The sequence below is a fragment of the Schistocerca americana genome, chromosome 1, assembly GCF_021461395.2.
Source record: "Schistocerca americana isolate TAMUIC-IGC-003095 chromosome 1, iqSchAmer2.1, whole genome shotgun sequence".
Classification (NCBI taxonomy): Eukaryota; Metazoa; Arthropoda; class Insecta; order Orthoptera; family Acrididae; genus Schistocerca; species Schistocerca americana.
Genome location: NC_060119.1, coordinates 303,866,496 through 303,887,871, shown reverse-complemented (window position 1 = coordinate 303,887,871; position 21,376 = coordinate 303,866,496). Strand labels below are relative to the sequence as shown.

The 21,376-nt window shown below is 45.7% G+C and overlaps 1 protein-coding gene across 1 annotated transcript in view; it reads left to right on the top strand.

The window, feature by feature from the left end:
• LOC124622469 (lysosomal acid glucosylceramidase-like) overlaps positions 1 to 21,376 on the top strand; it is a 187,523-nt gene that overhangs the window by 41,819 nt on the left and 124,328 nt on the right. Inside the window, exons 3-4 of the mRNA XM_047148179.1 lie at positions 10,482 to 10,620; positions 17,508 to 17,661. Coding sequence (XP_047004135.1) covers positions 10,482 to 10,620; positions 17,508 to 17,661 — 293 coding nt within the window. The remainder of the gene's footprint in view (positions 1 to 10,481; positions 10,621 to 17,507; positions 17,662 to 21,376) is intronic.

Below are 21,376 nucleotides of genomic sequence, written 5' to 3'. Positions count from 1 at the left end.
TGGAGTCTATACGACAGACATAAGGGATCCAATATTTGATTCAGAGCTCAACAGAGCTTTGGAAGACTCGTGATCAAATAAGGCATTTAAATAATTATGAAGACAGTAACTGTTCTCGAAAGAACAGATGCTGTTGATGACCGTGCAGCTTTCCCCTGGAATAAATGATGACAAATTAAAACCCTCAGCTACCGGCAGGTGATGTTTATATACCTCGATGTGGACAGTTGAAAATGTGTGCCCCGACCGGGACTCGAAACCGCGATCTCCTGCTTACATGGCAGTCGCTCTATCCATCTTTTTTTTTTTTCTTTCGCGGGTAAGTGCTCTACCAACCTTTTTTTTACCATCTTTTTTTTTCTTTTTTTATATGAAGGAAGGTAAGAGAAAGGAGAAACAGAAACCTTTATTATTCACAAAATAAACATAGTACGTCCTGACACACGATGACTGTCCTGGAAGGAACCTCGCTGCCGTCCTACCATGCAGCATGAAATAACAACAAAATCAAAATGGGGCCACCTCCGGCACCCTAAAGAAAAGTATTTATGGATATGAAAACAAAATTTGAAGTACATCCAATTGCTAACTGTTCAAGCGTGAGTTTTTCGTAGGTCGCATACTCGCGTAGTGTTCTTAGTCGATCACATTACTTGGTCGGTTTCACAACGAAAGCACCGCCGCTCATCTTTGCGCACCCGGCACACCCCAATTATATGGCGGGTCCGCAAATACCGTTACCAGGAAATTGGCATACCAATCCTTGTACTTTTGTAGCCGTAATAGTTTCGTGTGTCCATCTTGCAAGTAATGCCAGTAATCCAGGACGTTCAGTAAGTTCGTACGTGTGTCTCTATAGATGTAATGGACCGTCATATTTGTGATCCACGCCACTGCGTTCGTCTTATGACGCGGAAAGTACGTTTCCTCTGGAAAAAATACTATGTCAGAACAGACTGCTGTATAGATAGTGCGCCGCATGAACGCTATTATCTTTCTTGCGAGAGTCCAGACAGCCAATGCCTCGCCGCAGACCAGCCGATGGTCGTCCGTATCCAGCACGCCGCATTGCTGACACAAGGGCGAAGCCGCCAAATGTATTGCGTACTTTTTATCATTTGTAGGGTATTTTCTGTTGACGACAATGTACCATGTTGACCTGACAGATGTAGGTAGGTGGGGGTGGTGGACCGTGCGCCACACCACGTGCCAATTAACAGCTGGATGTTTGCGTTCCACCCTATTCCGGGCGATCTGTCGAAGAAGCAGATGGTACACGTCCTTCGATGTCGACTGTCGGGTCGTCGGTAAACGTTCTAGAACGTAACTGTGTTCCACGAGGAACGTGCGCACATACGTTAAAGGGGGCGATATATGGCCGACACTGACTGAAGGAAGATGCGATGTGGGTACGAGTTCTTCGATGATCGTCCCCGTAAGCTAGTGATTCCTGTTGCGCCACCGTTTGAGCATAGTATTAATATACATGGCACGCGCCTTCTCGTGCACGTTCACTAAACCAACGCCCCCCTCTCGCGCTGGGAGGGTAAGCGTGTTGTACTGTACCTTAAAGAGTTGTCCCAGGCACACATAGTACCCAAAAGCCGCCTGAATCCTCATAGCCATCGTGCGCGTCAAGGGAAGAAGGTGCGTCAGGTGGCACATCATGGGCGCGAGATAAAGGTTGACGAGTAACACTCGCTGGAGCATATCCATCGACCGTAGGGCGTTTAGTCGTACTGCCGTGCGGACTCTGAGTAACAATCTTCGGTAGTTGTCCGCAGCCGTTCTCGCTGTCTCTTTATGAAAGGTGATACCCAAACAGCGGAGGGTTTCCACCGCGGGTAAGGGTCCTTCCGTTCCTGGTTCTAGTCCACGCCCCACATGCATGAATTGTGATTTTCGGTAGTTGACCACACTTCCAGCTGCCATCCCATACGTCTGTAGCCAATCCAGTGCTGTTTGAGTCTCCCTCTCATTCCGTACGAGGAACACAATATCATCCGCGTATGCCCTGCATTTGAATGATAATTGTCGTAGGGAGATCCCGCTAAGACGGCGGCGAAGGCCTGCAGGCCTGCGAGGCACGGTTCTAAGGCGATTGCATAAAGGAGGATCGACGAGGGGCAACCCTGTCTCACTGATCTTAAGATCTTAAAATACTCAGTTCTCCCTCCGTTGACCACCATCGCTGATCTGGCGCCGTGCAACAAACGCACCACAGCATTGGTCAAAAATGGCGAGACACCCATCCTATTCATCACCGCCGTGAGGTACACATGATCCACGCGATCAAAAGCATGATCGAAATCTACTGCAACCATCGCCCCCCGGAGGCGGCATGCAGCCGCGAGGGCGACGACGTCACGATAGTCTCCCAAGGCTGTGTGGATGTTACTGATGCCGCCAAGACAAGTCTGATCGGCATGTATTCGATTCTCCAGCGACTTTTTGATACGACTTCCCAGGATGCGCATGAAGAGCTTGTAGTCACTATTAAGGAGGGTCAAGGGGCGATAATCACAAGGCCGTTTGCCACCACGGGGCTTCGGTATTGGTATCATGAGCCCTTCCGTGAATTGAATGTGAACCGGTACTTCTTGCTGCAGAAGCTCATTAAACATACATAGCCACATCGGTGTCATAATGGTCACAAAGACACGGTAAAATTCCAACGGGAATCCGTCTGGACCTGGGGACTTGTTGCAAGCACCTCGTGTAATCGCTTCCTCCAGCTCTTCACACGTAATTTCAGATAACCCGTCCGCTTCCCCGTTCACACTCGTCACGTCTGGGATCTCTTCCAGGACGTTCCCCAGCTCCCTCTGACCCTCCCCGTTGCTCGCATAGAATCTGCTAAAATGATCCGTGAACGCCTGTGCTATGCCCCTCTGTGTTGTAAAACGACAGCCATCGCCGAGATCGATCTCATGTATTAAATTCCTGCGTCTTCTTCGTCTTTCCTTTATCACATAATGCATCGAGGGAACCTCGTTGGGCAGGAAATCCTGCGACCTCGCGCGTATCATCGTACCTGCCATCCTCTGCTTCGCAAGTTGTACCAGCTTCGCCTTAACTCGGTGGACGGCCGTCTGGCGTTCTGGTGTAGGTGGTTGAGCTAACAGTTCCCGGAGAGCCGTAAAGTAAAACTCAGTGGTCGTGCGCTGCCATTGAGAAACTTCCTTCCCGTAACCTATTAACGTCCTCCGTAAAGCTGGCTTCGCGCACTCGATCCACCACTGCAGGACAGAACCGAAAGAATTTCGTCGACGGAGGCAGCCATGCCACGCGTCCTCCACCATGCGTCGGCATTCTGCATCTCGCAGGTGGGAGACGTTCATCTTCCAATTACCCCTCCGTCTCCACACCTGCTGTCTATTAAGGTTGACCGTACAAATATATGCCTCGTGGTCTGTAAATGCCGTCGGCCATATTTCTGCGTCCACCGTCGACGTTGCTAACGCCCTTGAAACGTAGATCCGGTCCAAACGGCCCGCGGAGTGGCTAGTAAAAAATGTATATCCTGGTTGGTTTCGATACTTCAGGTCCCATGTATCGACTAATTCCATCCCGTTGATCAGCTCCCTAAGTTCTTGGCTAGTAGTATAGTTAGGTTGTTGGTGCTTTCTATCGAGCACACAATTAAAATCTCCGCCGAGTATGCAACCATCGTATCGTCCCTGGAACAACGGTGTAACCTCATGGGCGTAAAAATCTGCTCTGTCCCTTCTCTTATCCGAGCCTGACGGTGCGTATATGTTGATCAAACGTATTCCACCTATGGTCACGGCCGTACCACGGGCAGAAGGCAAATATTCCACTTCGTCAGCACGTATCCCTTCCTTTAATAGTATAGCTGCGCCAACGCCCCTCTCGTCACACGGGGAACAGTAAATGTCGTAACCGTAAAAGTCCGAGGGGGGAAGTACCCGAACTTCTTGTAATAGTGCTATGTCTAAATCCGCAGCCTTTATCATGTCACTGAGCATCTTGATTTTTATCGGCGTCCCAATGCTATTGATGTTAACAGACCCTATCCGATAAGCTTGTTGCATGGCTGTCAACGTAGACAGGGCACCGTACGGTCGCTAATTCTTCCGTACATAGGCTGCTGTCGTACTAACGTCCCCCGCCGTACCCTCATATGGTCTGCCGTTATTCCGTGCACCCATCCGGTCTTACACCGGGAGAGTGCGTGGGAGCAGTTCCTCTAGCATCATCAGTTCCCCACGGGGGTGGGTCTTCTGACCAGTCCCCTAGTGTCCCATCGTTGTCGTGCGGTGCAGGCGCCGTAGCCTCCTCAGTAGCCTGTTGCCGTCGATCGGGCGCCTTCGCTGTGTCTGGAGCATCGTCAGCGGTAGGTCGTGCCGCCGTCCCGCTGGCCACCGTTGCATCCACGCTAGGCAGTTCTTCTGTATCCATGGTCGTCTGCTCTGTACCCGTAAACTTCTCAGAATTGTCTGCTAGATCAGAGTGGTCGTTCTCCACCGTGAGGCGACGCTTCTTCCGGCGTTTTGGTGATCGCTGTTTGCGTTGCCGGGCCTCGGAATCAGAGGTCAGCATGGTCTCCAGTTGTTCGTGGGGGACGTCGGAATCATGCGCCGTCGTATGATCGACGTCTCCAAGTGCGTTATCTGAAGGGGCCGCAAGCGGAACCGAAGAGAGGGCGTCCTGTGACTGCTGCAGGCGGTACACCGCAACGTCATCTTTCTGAGGCTCGCCACGATCCGTCGCTGTCTGTGTGTTCTGGTACGCGTCTGTCTCGCGGCCCACGTCATCGCGTAATGCGGCGACGTATGTCATGGGGAGCACAGTCGGATGCGGCGTGAGGGGTGGATCATCCCGTGGCAGCTGTAATAACCTTCGTTGAGCACACTCAGAACGTATGTGTCCCTCTTTCCCACATCCAGAGCACGTCCTTGGTTGTCCGTCGTAAACGACAATCGCCCGACAACCGGCGATGTATAAGTATGACGGGACGTGTTTTCCGAGTTCGATCCGTATTTGTCTGACGCCATTGAGGACAGGATACGTCTTGAAACTCGCCCATTTTTCAGCCACGTGGGATAGGACCGTTCCGTAAGGACGCAGGGCGTCTGTCACCAATTCTTCTGGCACTTCGAATGGAAGCTCAAAGACGCGGATCGTTCGGAGGCCCATGCCGGCGTGTTCAACAGTTACCGCTCCAACATTCCCGTCCGAATGACAGAAACGAAGTCCTTGTCGGTGTCGAACTAGTAGTTCGTCACATGCCGCTTCATTTATGAGCTTGACATAGACCACGCTGCTGACTATAGATAAGTGTATTCCAACTAGAACGTCAGGTTCGATTTTCACCTCGTCCCGTAAATAACGTTCGATCTCGTAAGCCTTCGGTCGAGCATATTCGTTAGCAAAACTAAATTTCAGTGTCGATTTGCGGAACGACAAGGCCATGATTCGTTCTATGTATGCCGCCACACACCGCTACACACGTAACGTAAACACCTCTCGCGCAGACGTGCGGCAGGGACGTAAACACCGTCCGAACCGCTGCGCCGCCGAAGGCTGACTGTGGAGGGCTTGCCTGATGATGTGACGGAATATGAGATGGAGTCTATACGACAGACATAAGGGATCCAATATTTGATTCAGAGCTCAACAGAGCTTTGGAAGACTTGTGATCAAATAAGGCATTTAAATAATTATGAAGACAGTAACTGTTCTCGAAAGAACAGATGCTGTTGATGACCGTGCAGCTTTCCCCTGGAATAAATGATGACAAATTAAAACCCTCAGCTACCGGCAGGTGATGTTTATACACCTCGATGTGGACAGTTGAAAATGTGTGCCCCGACCGGGACTCGAAACCGCGATCTCCTGCTTACAGGGCAGTCGCTCTATCCATCTGAGCCACCGAGGACACAGACAAATAGCGCGACTACAGTGACATATCCCTTGCACGCTTCCCTCGAGACTCACATTCCCAACTGTCCACAAGTCTACATATGTAATGTACCTTATAGACATTTGCCCATCCACTCATTACTCGCGCACACTTTGGCAATTCCCGTAAGAGTTTGGGCAACCTGGGTGCATTCGCACAGACGAAGGTCAATGGCCGGGTAGCCTTTAACTATATATATGAAGACAGTAACTGTTCTCGAAAGAACAGATGGTGTTGATGACCGTGCAGCTTTCCCCTGGAATAAATGATGACTAGCAGGAGATCCCGGGTTCGAGTCCTGACACATTTTCAACTTGACACATCGAGGTATATCAACAACACATGCCGGCAGCTGAGGGTTTTAGTTAGTCAGCATTTAAATAACATTTCATTAGAATTTCTATAACTGAAGAAAGTTGCAACCAAACGACTATTCAAGTTGCTGTGTAGAATCTATGAAACTGAAGACGTACCAACAGACTTGCGGAAAAAATCGTCGACACAAGTCCTGAATACAGCAAGGGCCGGTAATTGCGGAAACCATCCCAGAGTCAGTTTAACAGTTCATGCATCCAAGCAGCTGACAAGAACAATGTACAGATGAATGGAACAGAAAATTGAGGATGTGTTAGATGACTATCAGCTTGGCTTTAGGAAAAGTAAAGTTGTCAGTGGGTCAGTTTTAATGTTGCGCTTGATAGTGGAAGCAAGATTTTTAAAAAAAGTCAAGATACGTTGGTAGGATTTGTGGACACAGAAAAAACATTAGACAATGTAAAATGGTGCAAGACTCCAGAAATTCTGAGAAAAACGAAAGTCAGCATTAGGGAGAGACAGGTAACATGTACAAGAACCAAGAGGGACAAAAAAGAGTACAACACTAAAAACGAAGTGATGGAATTAAGAAGGGTGTAAACAGGGATGGAGTCATTAGTTCTTACTGTTCAGACTATACTTGGAGCAACAATGATGAAAATTAGAAAAAGTTTCAAGAGGGTGAAAAGATAACAATTAAAGAATTGGTATTGTTGGTGAAAGTGAAGATGAATTACAAGGCTTGTTGACGGTAATGAACGGTCTAATGAGTACATAACGCAGATTGAGAGTAAATCGAATAAAGACGAAAATAATGAGATTTAGCGATCTACTGAACACAAAAATTGGTGCCAACGAAGTAGACAAAGAATTCTGCAACCTTGAAAGTAAAATAATACACGACGGCCGAAGCAAGCAGGACATAAAAAGCACAGCAGTTCAGAAAAAGAGAGCACTCCTAGTCAAGTGATAGGTCTTAATGTGAGGATGAAATTTCTAAGAAAGTACGTTTGGAGCGCAGCATTGTATGGCAGTGAATCGTGCCCTAGAAAAGGAGAGAATCGAAGCGTTTCAGATGTGGTGCTAAAGAAGGAAGTTTGAAATAAAAGTGGACTGATAAGAGAGGAATATTCTTCGTAGAATTGGCGAAGAAAGAAACGTTGACAATAAGAAGGGGCAGAATAACAGGACGTCAAGAACAACTTCCGTGGTACTAGAGGGAGTGCAGATGGAAGAATCGGAACGGAAAGACAGAGAGTGGAATTCATAAGACAGATAATTGAGGATATAGGATGAAAGTGCTTCTCTGAAATGAAGAGACTGGCGCAGGAAGGCCAAACAGTCGAAAACTCGTAAATGATATTTTATTGTAACTACTCTCAAGTGTAATTTCTGTAATTTCTACATGTATGTAATTAATTGATATATGAAATCATCGAGTTTAGCGGAAGGTCTTCAATTTGGTTAGAAATAGCCAACTTTCGTGTCCACGTCGCTGATCACTCCGTCAGCTTCTCAGCGGACATCACGATACTGAGAGGACTCCGGTCCTAGCCCGATCGACCGCTATCGAAACCAATATGTCAACATTAACGGTCAACGACTCTACCCGCTCTATAAGGGAGACGTTCTACGAATGTGCAAAATCCTCTGTTACGAACTGTGTATCTTGTCCGACTTACTTGTAATTAGCCAATCAGCGTTGATTCTGCATACAATAGTAGCGATGTAATCGACTCGCAGCTACATTCATTATATCCTTAGAGTTAACATGTTTCGTTCCAAAACATGTACTTATTTACTGTCTCTTTTTCTTCCGCCTCTTGTCCTCTACCCCGTGTGCTAGGAAATGTCCTAAATGGCGTTCTTTTAAAAAGCAAAGGCCATTAAATTTTCAGACGTAACATTACAGACAAAACAATTCTAAACGTGCCAGGCAAGTGCAGTAGATTGCGTGCCGTTTACTGCACTGAGATACGAAGCAAGCAGAACTACATTGAAACACCGAAGTAAACATGAAATGTTACGAAGTCAGAATGTAACTGTTACACGTCAGATAACCAACGAGCCACAATTTCCTCTCTAACGGCTACGACATCGACGGGATCTTAACGTTAGCTCTTGTTTCATTCTTTCACTACTGTCAGACTAAACATATTATTCAACGGACCACTTATACTTTCCTATACCGGAAGGGAAACAACGAATAAACCAATGGAAGAAACATTTTAATTTTCACATGAGAGGGTAACATTGGTTAACTGCGTCTCATTTTAAAGTTTCAGGTTGCAAACATTGCTCAGTGTTACGACCATCTGCATACACGACAGCCTGGACCCACACTAGAAATTGTTCACAACACTTTCGAACGTTGGTCGATGGCGTGTTCAGCCGTCGCGACACAATTTGAAGATCGTACACTGCGTCCAACATTCTCAGCCACGGCAACAGTGACTGCTTCAACAGTTTGTGACACAGTTGGTCTTCGGCGTCTCCTGGAGCAATTACCAAATCGCCAGTTAAATCGAACTTCCGAATCACGTTCTTCAACCCCGGCGCGGAAAGAGAGCCTCTCCGTATTCCTTTAATGCATCGGTAGTCGCGAGGAACAGGAGCACTAATTCTGTTGTTTTGATCAAACAACTTCACGAGTAAAGCCTTGCTCGCCTTGATCGTATCCATATTGACTGTCAGCAACTGCAATGCACACTGACGCTGGTGTTCCGATCCTACCTCGCCGTACCAGTACCGGCGCCCAAACCCAAGTTATGACACAAACGCTACCCATAACGCAAATCCTGCAGTGCACAATCCGAAGATCATTCCTACAAAGTTGGGTAGCCGTACGGTAAATGGTTTTCCGTCTACACTGGCTCAAATAGCAAAAATTTATTACGAAAACCATGAATTAAGAAATGAACCAATCTATGTGGCAAAACGGAAATTGTTTTTGCTGAGCAGAATGTCACTGTTCATTTCCCGTAATCTTTCTACTGACTGTTTGAAGTAAACAATATCTAACTGAACGACTTTCATTACCGAAGAACTGTTGTTAGTTTAGTCCTCCGTAAGAACAGGAAGGCCGGAAAGCGTCTGGAACCGCGCGATCGCTACGGTCGCAGGTTCGAATCCTGCCTCGGGCATGGATGTGTGTAATGTCCTTAGGTTGGTTAGGTTTAAGTAGTTCTAAGTTCTAGGGGACTGAACCTCAGATGTTAAGTCCCATAGTGCTCAGAGCCATTTGAACCACTTTCTAGGCCGGTAAGAGAAACACGGGTTAGATAACAGTTCACAATTATACGTTTAAATATTGCATGTTTTCTGCCAATTACGTTGTGATTAAGCTTTACTTTATTGTGTAACCCTTACGATATGCTGTTCAGGAAATAAGCTCCCTTTTTTAATGTTTGACTTTTAATCACTTGTGTACATGTGATTACGAAGGCTTTCCCGGCGTAATAATTGATAATATTCTTCTCGGGTGTGCAGCTGGATCATAACGTCATCTTGACACAATATTTCCGCGGTCCAACTGGCCGCCATCTTCAGGTGAGAGTGCTGGTACACGATCTCGCCGGAACTTACTTCTCACCGCAAGCTGCGGCCCCTATATAGGCCGCAGAAAGGCCCACAACGCGTGCGCGAGAAGGTGCCGTAACTGTCTTCTAGATCAAGTAAAACATACCGCGCCGCCAGTGGTGGAAACAGGAAAATCGAGATATCGCTATCAGAAATTAAAAATTGTTGCCCCTGCATCTCGCTATTGGGACTGTTTTTTAAAAGAATCCATAGAGCTTCGTTTATCTGAAAATCTTATTAATAGAGACAAAGGTTACCTTTTAAGTAAGACTTGGAACCCAGTGTTATCACACATTAAAAAACAACGGTCTGTGTTTCGATCGTCGGAATAATTTTTAATTTTTGATAGCGATATCTCGATTTCGGCTGTTTCCACCACTGGCGGCTCGGTATGTTTACTTGAGCTAGAGAACAGTTACAGCACCTTCTCACGCACGCGTTGTGAGTCTTCTGCGGCCTATATAGGGGCCGCCGCTTGCGCTGAGATGTCAGTTCCGTGGAGATCGTGGACTAGCACTCACACCTGAAGATGGCGGCCAGTTGGACAGCGGAAATATTGTGTCAAGATGACGTTATGATCCGGCTGCACACCCGAGAAGAATATTATCACTTGTGTACATATTGTACATATGTCTGAACGTGCACCGTGTTTGTGATGCAGCCGGCGACACGGAGGCGGTCCTGTCGGTGAACCGCTCGGTGCGGTACCAGGAGGTGCACGGCTTCGGCGGCGCCATGACCGACGCGGCGGGCCTCAACATGGCGTCACTCAGCGACGCTGCGCGGGAGAACCTGCTCAGGTGCGTACTCAGCAAAACCAGCGGCAGCGGGGAGGTACCGCGCTGGTGTCCTTCTCATTCACATGATTGTTTTGCCTCGTCTTTTGGTTGTAACACTCTTTAAAAATATCCAAGTGTAACGTCCTTTAAAACTATGTTTTAGTGTAAAATTCTTTAAGAAAATATATTTTGTGCTATCCAAATTTACTGTGTGTTGTGTTGTTTAGAAAATGGTGTGATTAATCAGTTTTACTGAAATCCAAAGAAAAATTAAACAGCTTAATCTGGAAAACCAGTATGTAATGCCTATCCGGGCGGGAAGGAGCGCCTGGTCACCGGCACGAATCCGCCCGGCGGACCGGCCAGTCTGTGGATGGTTTTTAGGCGGTTTTCCATCTGCCTCGGCGAATGCCGGCTGGTTACCCTTATTTCGCCCCAGTTACACTATGTCGGCGATTGCTGTGCAAACAAGTTCTCCACGTACGCGTACACCACCATTACTCTACCACGCAAACATAGGGGCTACACTCGTCTGGTGTGAGACGCTCCCTGGGGGGGGGGGGGGGGGGGGGGTCCACCGGGGGCCGAACCGCACAATAACCCTGGGTTCGGTGTGGGGAGGCGGAGGGGTGAAGTGGACTGCGGTACTCGTGGGGTTCTGGAACACTGCGGCTGCGGCGGGGAAGGTGCCTCTCCGTCGTTTCTACGTCCCCGGTTAACATACAGTGCAATACAATACAATATAATGTAATGCCTATAACGAAAGTCTCGTAAGCACCGACTTCTATGGCCCTGTGCAATAAACTGATAAAATTCCCTATGCAAATAAACAATGAAATACATTGTCCTTAGCTCTTGAGTCGCAGTGGATGTAATCTTGGTATTCCGTTCTCTCCACAGTAGGCATACAAAATATTCAATCTTGCCTCAGCAGAGTGCAATACCGGCTGTAAAATAGCTTCATACAAATAATGTAAGTAGATTAGTTGATAATGAATAACCTTGCAAACGTTCAGTGATAATTTTGGATACTGGCTCAGCGCTGTGCAATGCTGCCTGCATTGAAACTGTTACAAACATCAGTACTTTTCTGATTCTGGCACATTAATATTTTTTTTGACTGGCTGAAAAAATTCTTTAAACAAACACCACATGGAAGAGGATGAGATACTGATAACAGCATATGCTAAGATTGCATTCTTTAATTCGAAAATTGTATTGAAATAAAGCTTCTCCTTCATAAAATCTGATATGAAACATTTTGCGTTAACTTCAAAGTCAGTGAACTTCTCAATTGTTCTGCAATTCTCACTTACTGAGATAGTTAACAATACTTGAATAGTAACATGACAAATGGTCTTACATCGATTCACAAAATAGATCCCAAAGTTAACTTGTCTGTATCAGGATTACAAAACACACAAAATGTTACAAATCGTGTATACCTAATCAACCTATGCATTAAATCTGAAGGCAAATACTTGGTTCCTACAATGAAGGGTCAGTACTGTAAAATTAGCAAGATCCACATTGCGTTGCTGCATACTTAAAACCAAATAAACAAAATTTCAGTACCTTACAAAACTGTATTACGCTGTGTCCATAGGCCAACAGCTAAATTCTCACAGATAGCCACTAGCTTTAAGTCTTTCATCCTACCTGCGACAGAGAGCAACACTGACTGCTACTGCATTCTGCGCGCCCCTACTTACAATCGATTCTGCCGCTCAGGCAACATCTTTGCTTCAGTGGTGTCAAAGATATAATCTCTTCTACATGTGATACCATAAAATACCATACCATACCATAAAACTCAATAACGGAAAGCGGAAAATAATCTAGCAGTGCTGCGTTCGATCGTGTAACACGATTATAGCGATGAAACAATGCAGGTTTTCAGAGGAAATGACTGCCAAGATTTACCTGAACATTGATGAAAACTTTCTGGTGTAAGAATCTTCGGCACTTGAAATATTTAAGCACGTATGCCGTATTGAAATTAGCGAGTTGACGCAGCATCTAAGAGATTAGCTCGTACTCAAGGATTTTTTATCCACGTTTTCCGAGATTTCCTTGAGTCATAAGTTTGGGATGAGCTCACAATCTCATTCAATTAAACTAGTGCTCTGATCATAAGATCGCCATACCAACGCCGCTTCACAAGGTACCCTTGCTACGTTTCTTCCTCAAATTTTTCTCAGTTACACTCTTTGCTTCTAAGGGAACTACGTTAACGATTTTAGAACTACAAGAACTTTGTTTCCTAAAACAGACACGTACCTGTAACCAATGACTAGTCTTTTGAAAATCCACGACGCAGCGAAAAGAATGGAAAATAGATTTAAACGCTCTGTCGACGTCAATGTGGTTAAATCTTACGGAAATAACAGTGCTGGCATTCCAAAACAACGAGCTGTTTCTATTAGCAAGCCAAATCTCAAGAATAAGTTAAAATACATACTTAGGTACCATAACCTCTATCTCTGAGCGGTGATGACAATTCCGTTCTGACGCTTTAAACAATAATTTTTTAAAGAAATTTTCTGTATCCTGTTACCAGACCAAGAGAGGCAGCTTCTCTTATCGACTTAGTAACACGCTGATTTTAAACAATACGGCAATTAGACACGCTTAGATCGTTGACTGTCATATTGCATCGTGCGAGATCTTATTCTGCTGTTGATCCGAAAGACAGCACGTCTTGTGATTCCAGCTGCGTACCTATGTCGGACGAAGCGCAGCACGCTCCAGACAGCACACCCATGTTACCGCGTATCTGTTGCTGTTTCTGTATTGTAGTAGGTGGCGTACCTGTGAAGAGTGTTTTGAGGTGAAAAGTGAATAGTTGCAGGAAGTTCATAAAACTGCGTGGCAAGCAAGCACCGGCGTTCTAACCACAGATGAGCCAGTCGGACCCGTCCGACCGCCGTGTCGTCCATCAATCAATGGCGTCACGTGGGTGGGGTCTGGAGGAGTGGCGGTCAGTGTACCACACCTCCGGCCGTTGCGGCTTTGCAGACCTGGTGCCACTACTATTAGTGCACACTGTTCCAGTCCTCCCACCAAGGAAAAAAATCCCTGGCAGTATCGGGAATCAAACCCGGATCCTCTGCATGGGAATTAGCCCCACTGACTACTCGGCTACGGAGGTGGACAACATTGTGTGTGGGGGGGGGGGGGGGGGGTGATCGAAGAACAACTGTTTAATAAATCGCATGGGCACTCTTACCGGTTTAGATAATAAGTTGTAAAAAATATGTAATTAAAGCAACCAACCAACCTGTACTCATTGCCGTGGCTCTTAAAGTAGCAGTTGTGCTTTACTAAACATAAATCGTTTTTTGATGCTGAATCACGTTGGGTCCGTGGTATTCCAATGTCTTTCTAGCCATTCCTAACTATGACAGTTCATCTCAATGATATTCCTAACAACAGTAATACTCCAGAAAGAAATTTTCACTCTACAGCGGAGTGTGCACTGTGCGTAACTTCCTGGCAGATTAAAACTGTGCGGTAGACCGGAAGTCGAACATGAACATCCATCTTTGATGGACTATAGCTTCACAAATTAACCTACCCACGCACAACCAACCACCCGCCCTCATAGCTTAGTTACCGCTAGTACCTCGTCTTTTACCTTCCATACGTAACAGAAGTTGCGGGACTACCACTCTTGGAGGAAATGATAGTGTGTAAAATGGCTTTACCACAGTCTACACAGTTTACATATTACATACGTAATTTATATGCATGATGCATTAAAGGAATAAAATTGACAACACAAAGTGGTTAAAATGGTACCATCATTTGGACGAAACAGTCGTGATGACATGAGTAAATATGACTCACGATCTGCTAAAAATTTTGATCCTGTATGATTTTAATATAGTGGTATCTGATACTCCTCAAGAGAAAATATTATAATTATAGCAGTGTATTTAGTGTTACTTTTACTACGAGACACCCTGAGTGCAACGCGTTCTTGCTTAAGTTTGGGATTCATTATGATATTTTTTGGGAGATACGCTTATTTCAATGCTTTCCCACATTTATTATTCAAAAGTATTCGACCATATCACCAACCACATATTCTTTTACCCGGGAGAAACAGATTATACTTTTTACAACTTCAGGTAGAACTAATAAGCAGCAACGAATAGTAACCGTTCTTTCATACGCTACGAACAGCCCTAATAATATCTCTGACTCAGAGGTGTCGTTGTACAGACGATTACACAGAAGGAAATATTGTATGTTTTTCAAATATTTAAAAAAGCTTTAATTTGTGTTTCTAAATTAAAACATCTCTGTTTACTGTAACCTGCCTACCTACTCGTATTATACTTTAAATATTATTACCTCTTTCAAGTAATTATGTTGACTTTAAAATTGTAAAAAGTGGCAAGAGACATGACTTCCTCTAGCTACATTTACGAAGTAATTTATGCTAGACCACTGCAGCTTAATTCAGCAAAATGGATTATACAATGATTATCGTTGTGTTGAGTCATTGTCATATAGTCATCCCACTACTTCTCTTCTAATATATCCAAACTAAGATTACTCATCATAAAAAATGAAACACAAATCGTATTTGGTCCTACTTGATAATGTCAATTAAAAAAATTTAAAAAAATAAAAAGTTGATGTAGACGGCGGCAGCTTTTGTCCTCCAGATTATTTCTTTTGTCAACGCACCTCGTTCAGGTCACTTACAATACATACAACATAATAATTCCACTATAATTAACGTACATTATCTATACTACAATATAAAGATAAGTCCTACTTTAACGTTGGTACCAAAAATATCGAGTAGTTCTTGATCGATTTAGTTTAGATTTTTACACGAAACTCTAATAAACATTCCGGCGGACATAAGCGAAAGGTTTCTCGCAAAATTCTCAGGAACTTCATGACTGATTTAATTCAGATTTTTACAGGATACACTAACGTAAGTTCGGACGGGTATAGGCCACATACTTTTTTATATGTACAGTATATAAACATATATATAGAATTTATACTTCTAAATGGAGAGAGCCGCGCGGGATTAGCCGAGTGGTCGAATGGCGCTGCAGTCAGACTGTGCGGCTGGTCCCGGCGGAGGTTCGAGTCCTCCCTCGGGCATGCGTGTGTGTGTTCGTCCTGAGGATAATTTAGGTTAAGTAGTGTGTAAGCTTAGGGACTGATGGCCTTAGCAGTTAAGTCCCATAAGATTTCACACACATTTGAACTTTTTTTTTAAATGAAGAGAACTCTTAGTTTCAGATTGTTACCAATAATCTCGGAGAGTTTTAACGATTTACTTCAGATATTTACAGGATAGTGTAATAAACATTTGGACGCACATAGGCTACATAATTCTAAATAGATATGGTATATAAGTATATATTTACTATGTAAATCGGAAAGGTTCTTAGCAAAAATATAAAAAGTTCATAACCGATTTACTTCAGGTTTTTACACGATATCCTAATAAATGTACAGTGGGATATACGCTACATATTTTTGAACACATATGATACATAGGTATACGTATTCTATCCAAATGAAATAGGTTATTACCGAAATATAGAGAATTTCTTGATTTATTTGAAATTTTCATCCAATAGTCTAATAAACTTTCCGACGGACATATGCCACAATTTTTGTAATATATACATACTACGTAAAAGAAAATCGTTGTTATCAAAAATCTTGAAAAGTACTTGACCGATTTTCTTCGAATTTTTGCACAATACTCTAATAAACTTACAGGAGGACGTAGGCTTCAATTATTAATATATATGGCATTTAAATGTATATACTACATAAAGGGAAAATAGTTGGCAAAAATCTCGGAAAGTTCATGACTAACTCGTTCCAAATTTTTACACTATACTCTAATAAACGTATGAACAGGCATAGACTATATATAGGAGATGAGAGGGGTCAGGAAGAGATGGACAGGGAAATTGGGGAGACAGAATTAAGACGAACATCCAATTCCCATACAAATTTAACAGTTGCCAAACATTGCTGGATTCACTAGTAAGGTATAAATTTATCTAGTAGTAAACTCTTCTGAGTGATGGAAATGTACTAACAACACCCACTGAGATGAGCGCTACAAAGTGGTATTTTTTCAATAGTTCAGTCAGTAGAGCGATTGGTTTCGAAAAGCAAAGGTTCTCGGTTGCAGTCCCAGTCTGCTAGATATAATGTGCCAGGAAGTTTCAGAAATAGTATTGACAGAAACTCTCATTTTTAAAAAGTGTTGCGCAGTATGATGACACAAAATATTATAACGCGTCTGCACTTCATACCTGCCAGTTATCTCGCGTGAAATTTAAAGCCAGGAAAATATCCCACTGCACTCATTGAGAGTAATTGCCTCTTTCAGTCTCTTAAGGGCTAGTCATTGTACGGTCGCCAAAGACGTACACTATGCTGTATGATGACGACCCCCTCTCGCCCTTCCTGACTGCTGATGTCTCTCGTCACATTGGGCACAGTCCGCAGCTCGTAGTCGTTCGGTAGCGTTCTCGCTTCCCGCGCCCGGGTTCCCGGGTTCGATTCCCGGCGGGGTCAGGGATTTTCTCTGCCTCGTGATGACTGGGTGTTGTGTGGTGTCCTTAGGTTACTTAGGTTTAAGTAGTTCTTAGGGGACTGATGACCATAGATGTTAAGTCCCATAGTGCTCAGAGCCATTTGAACCATTGGGCACAGCAGCCCTGACCGCGCAAACGCAGGGAACGTCACAAGACGAGTGCGCCTCACTAGATCATGCTGAGAGGTTTTCTACGAATGAAGTGACTTGTCTTTATTCAGTAGCTGTGGAACATGAAGGGATTGGACAAGGGAGTGTAGCTGCGGAGCTTTAATCACAGCAGACACTGCGACGCTACAGTGGGAGGTGTGTGCAGGGCGTACTTCGCGCCGGAGGGCCTGCACTACAATATGGCGCGCGTGCCCGCAGCGGGCACCGACTTCTCGACGCGCACCTACTCCTACGACGACGTGGAGAACGACACCAGCCTGGAGCACTTCAGCCTCGCCGACGAGGACCTGCTCTACAAGGTACGTCACGCCTTTCACACCGCTCCGCACTATGCACTGCGGTTACGAAAATCATGGAACACCTAATACCGTGTAGGACCTCCTTTTGCAGGCGTTGTGCAGGAACTCGACATGGCTTGGAATCGACTCGCTGTTACCCCACTGCAGAAGTACTGAGCCATGCCCCCTCTATAGCCGTCCATAATTGCGGAATTGTTGCTGGTGCAGACCTCTCGATTATGTCTCATAAATGCTCTATGCGATTCATGTCGGGCGATCTGGGTGGCCAAATCATTCGTTCGAAGTGTCTATAATGTTGTTCAAACCAATCGCGAGCAATTGTGGCTCAGTGACAAAGCGTACTGTCGTCCATAAAAATTCCATAGTCGTTTGGGAGCGCGAAGTCCATGAGTGGCTGCAAATGGTCTTCAAGTAGCCGAACATAACAATTTCCACTCAATGATCGATTCTTTTGGACCAGAGGACCCAGTCCGTTCCATGTAAACACAGCCCACACCGTTATGGAGACACCACCACATTGCACAGTGTCTTGTTGACTACTTGGGTCCGTAGCTTCATGGGGTCTGCGCCACACTCGAACCATACCATCAGCTCTAACCAACTGAAATTGGAAATTATCCGACCAGGCCACGGTTTTCCAAACGTCTAGGGTCCAACCGATACGGTCACGGACCCAGGAAATGCGCTGCAGGCGATATGCATTTCCGTCGGTCGTCTGCTGCCATAGCCCATTAACGACAGATTTCGCCGCACTGTCCTAAAGGTTACGTTCGTCGTACGTCCCACATTGATTTCTGTGGTTATTTCATGCAGTGTCGCTTTTCTGTTAGCACTGACAACTCTATGCAAACGCCGCTGGTCTCGGTCATTAAGTGAAGGTCGTCGGCCACTGCATTGTCGGTGGTGAGAGGTAATGCTTCAGATTTGATATTCTCGGCACATTCTTGACTCTGTGGATCTCGAAAATTGAATTCCCCAAAGATTTCTGAAATTACATATCCTTGCTTCTAGCTACAACTGTCATTCCATGCGGCTATAATACCGTCAGAAACCGTTTCACATGAATCACCAGAGCACAAATGACAAGTCTGCCACTGAATTGTCCTTTTATACTTTGTGTACGGGATACTGTCGCCATTTCTATATGTGCTGTTCCATGGACTTTTGTTACCTCCGTATATAAGTGGCATCTCTTTACCCCTTGTTAACAGCAACAAATGTTTGGCGCAACCTCCATGTCCGCATCGTGTGCGGACTTAGATTCGACACTGATACAGTCCGAGAAACTAAAACAATTAACTTGACTGTGAAGTAAAAACAAAATACTCCGTGCAACAGAACTGAAGGATCACTTTTTCGAGACCCGTAATTCCCGTCCATTGCGACTCTTAAATTTGAGATTTGGCCCAAAAGTGTGTTTTACCTTCCTCTGTAATGTTGCAAGAGCCTGGCGGCGTGTTCAAAATGTTCAAATGTGTGTGAAATCTTATGGGACTTATCTGTTAACGTTATCAGTCCCTAAGCTTACAAACTACTTAACGTAAATTATCCTAAGGACAAACACACACACCCAGGCCCGAGGGAGGACTCGAACCTCCTCCGGGACCAGCCACGCGGTCCATAACTGCAGCGCCTGAGACCGCTCGGCTAATCCCGCGCGGCTGGCGGCGTGTAACATCATCCGCGGGCTAAACGACACTTCAAACTACTAAGTGTCGACATGTGCAAAAGAAAGTCACTAATCATAAGTTCATGTGACGTGTAAGATAGGTTAACGATGTCACATTGGCACCAAATTTTACCATATTTCTGCCCACTGCCATAGTGGATGTGTAACACGATCGGAAGGTCGCCACATCTCCTCTCACCCACATTTCGCCTGTTCTTTTTTTTAACGCCTCTGTGATGGAAGTCAGAACCGCGACGGCCAGGGTTGATATCGCCGCTGCTCAGAATCGGCACGGAAATGCCGCATGAGGTGGCATAAAGAGCGCCAATGAAACCACTCTTTCGCTGGGGCGTTGATTTCATCATATTTCGCTATCGAAAACGACAATTCCCAGTGCTGTGGCCAACAGGAAGGCGTTGTTCACTTTTCACGCTGCTGACACTCCCGGGCACATCTAGCCTCCCCTAAGGACATTGTGGGGCTGCATCCTCATCGAACGTGAGCGCACCCATTTGCAGTACGACCGCAATCTTTGCTCTCGTTTACACGTTGGAACCACTAGGGACCGTTCAAAACCATTCAACAAAATGTGAATGTGATCCGAAGCAGCTAATGGTACTTATGCATTTTCAGTGCTCCTATTTTGTGTCCTCCTGACACATGGGTAAATAAAACGGCAAAGGTTCCCTCTAAATTATCCAAAATGTACCTGTTTAGACAGAAATCATGAGGAACGCCTAAGAACTTGCAGCCCGGCAAATCCATTCGACACACCCTGATTCCAAATGGCTTACAATCAGGTAAAAATGGAAATGAGCGGTTGGCGTCATTGGCCGGGAGGCCCCTTACTGGGCAGGTCCAACCGCCATGGTGGACGTCTTATTACATTCGACGCCACATTGGGCGACCTGCGCGCCGGATGGGGATGAAATGATGATGAAGACATCTCAAAACCCAGTCACCCTGAGCGGAGAAAATCCCCGACCCAACCGGGAATCGAACTCGAGCCCGTAGGACGGCAATCCGTCACGCTGACCACTTTTTTTTGCGTTTAGTCTGGTCGGACGTCGCAAGACATCCGTTCAAGTTGTTCCTTGAGTTCTTTACTCAGTCTTTTTTTTATTACAAAGGGCCACCGCCTCTCTGACCGAAGACTCTGAGCTACCGTGCCGGCTACCACTCAGCTATCGTTGCGGACGTACAATCAGGTGCAAGAGCAGCACTCCAGCGGCGAAACAGCAGGAGCACAACCCGCTTGCGGGCACCTGATGCGCTCATCTTGGGTTGTTTGTCAACGTATTTTAAGGTGCTCTACGAAGGCGGTTGGCCGCGCGGAACGGTCGCGCGGTTCGAGGCGCCGTGTCACGGATTGCGCGGCCCCTCCCGCCGGAGGCTCGAGTCCTCCCTCAGGCATGGGTGCGTGCGTTGTTCTTAGCATAAGTTAGTTTAAGTAATGTCTAAGTCTAGGACCGATGACCTCAGCAGTTTGGTCCTTTAGGAATTCACACACATTTGAACGTTTTTTGAAGACTGTTGGGAGGCACTACAGGAGGACGCGATATACACTCCTGGAAATTGAAATAAGAACACCGTGAATTCATTGTCCCAGGAAGGGGAAACTTTATTGACACATTCCTGGGGTCAGATACATCACATGATCACACTGACAGAACCACAGGTACATAGACACAGGCAATAGAGCATGCACAATGTCGGCACTAGTACAGTGTATATCCACCTTTCGCAGCAATGCAGGCTGCTATTCTCCCATGGAGACGATCGTAGAGATGCTGGATGTAGTCTTGTGGAACGGCTTGCCATGCCATTTCCACCTGGCGCCTCAGTTGGACCAGCGTTCGTGCTGGACGTGCAGACCGCGTGAGACGACGCTTCATCCAGTCCCAAACATGCTCAATGGGGGACAGATCCGGAGATCTTGCTGGCCAGGGTAGTTGACTTACACCTTCTAGAGCACGTTGGGTGGCACGGGATACATGCGGACGTGCATTGTCCTGTTGGAACAGCAAGTTCCCTTGCTGGTCTAGG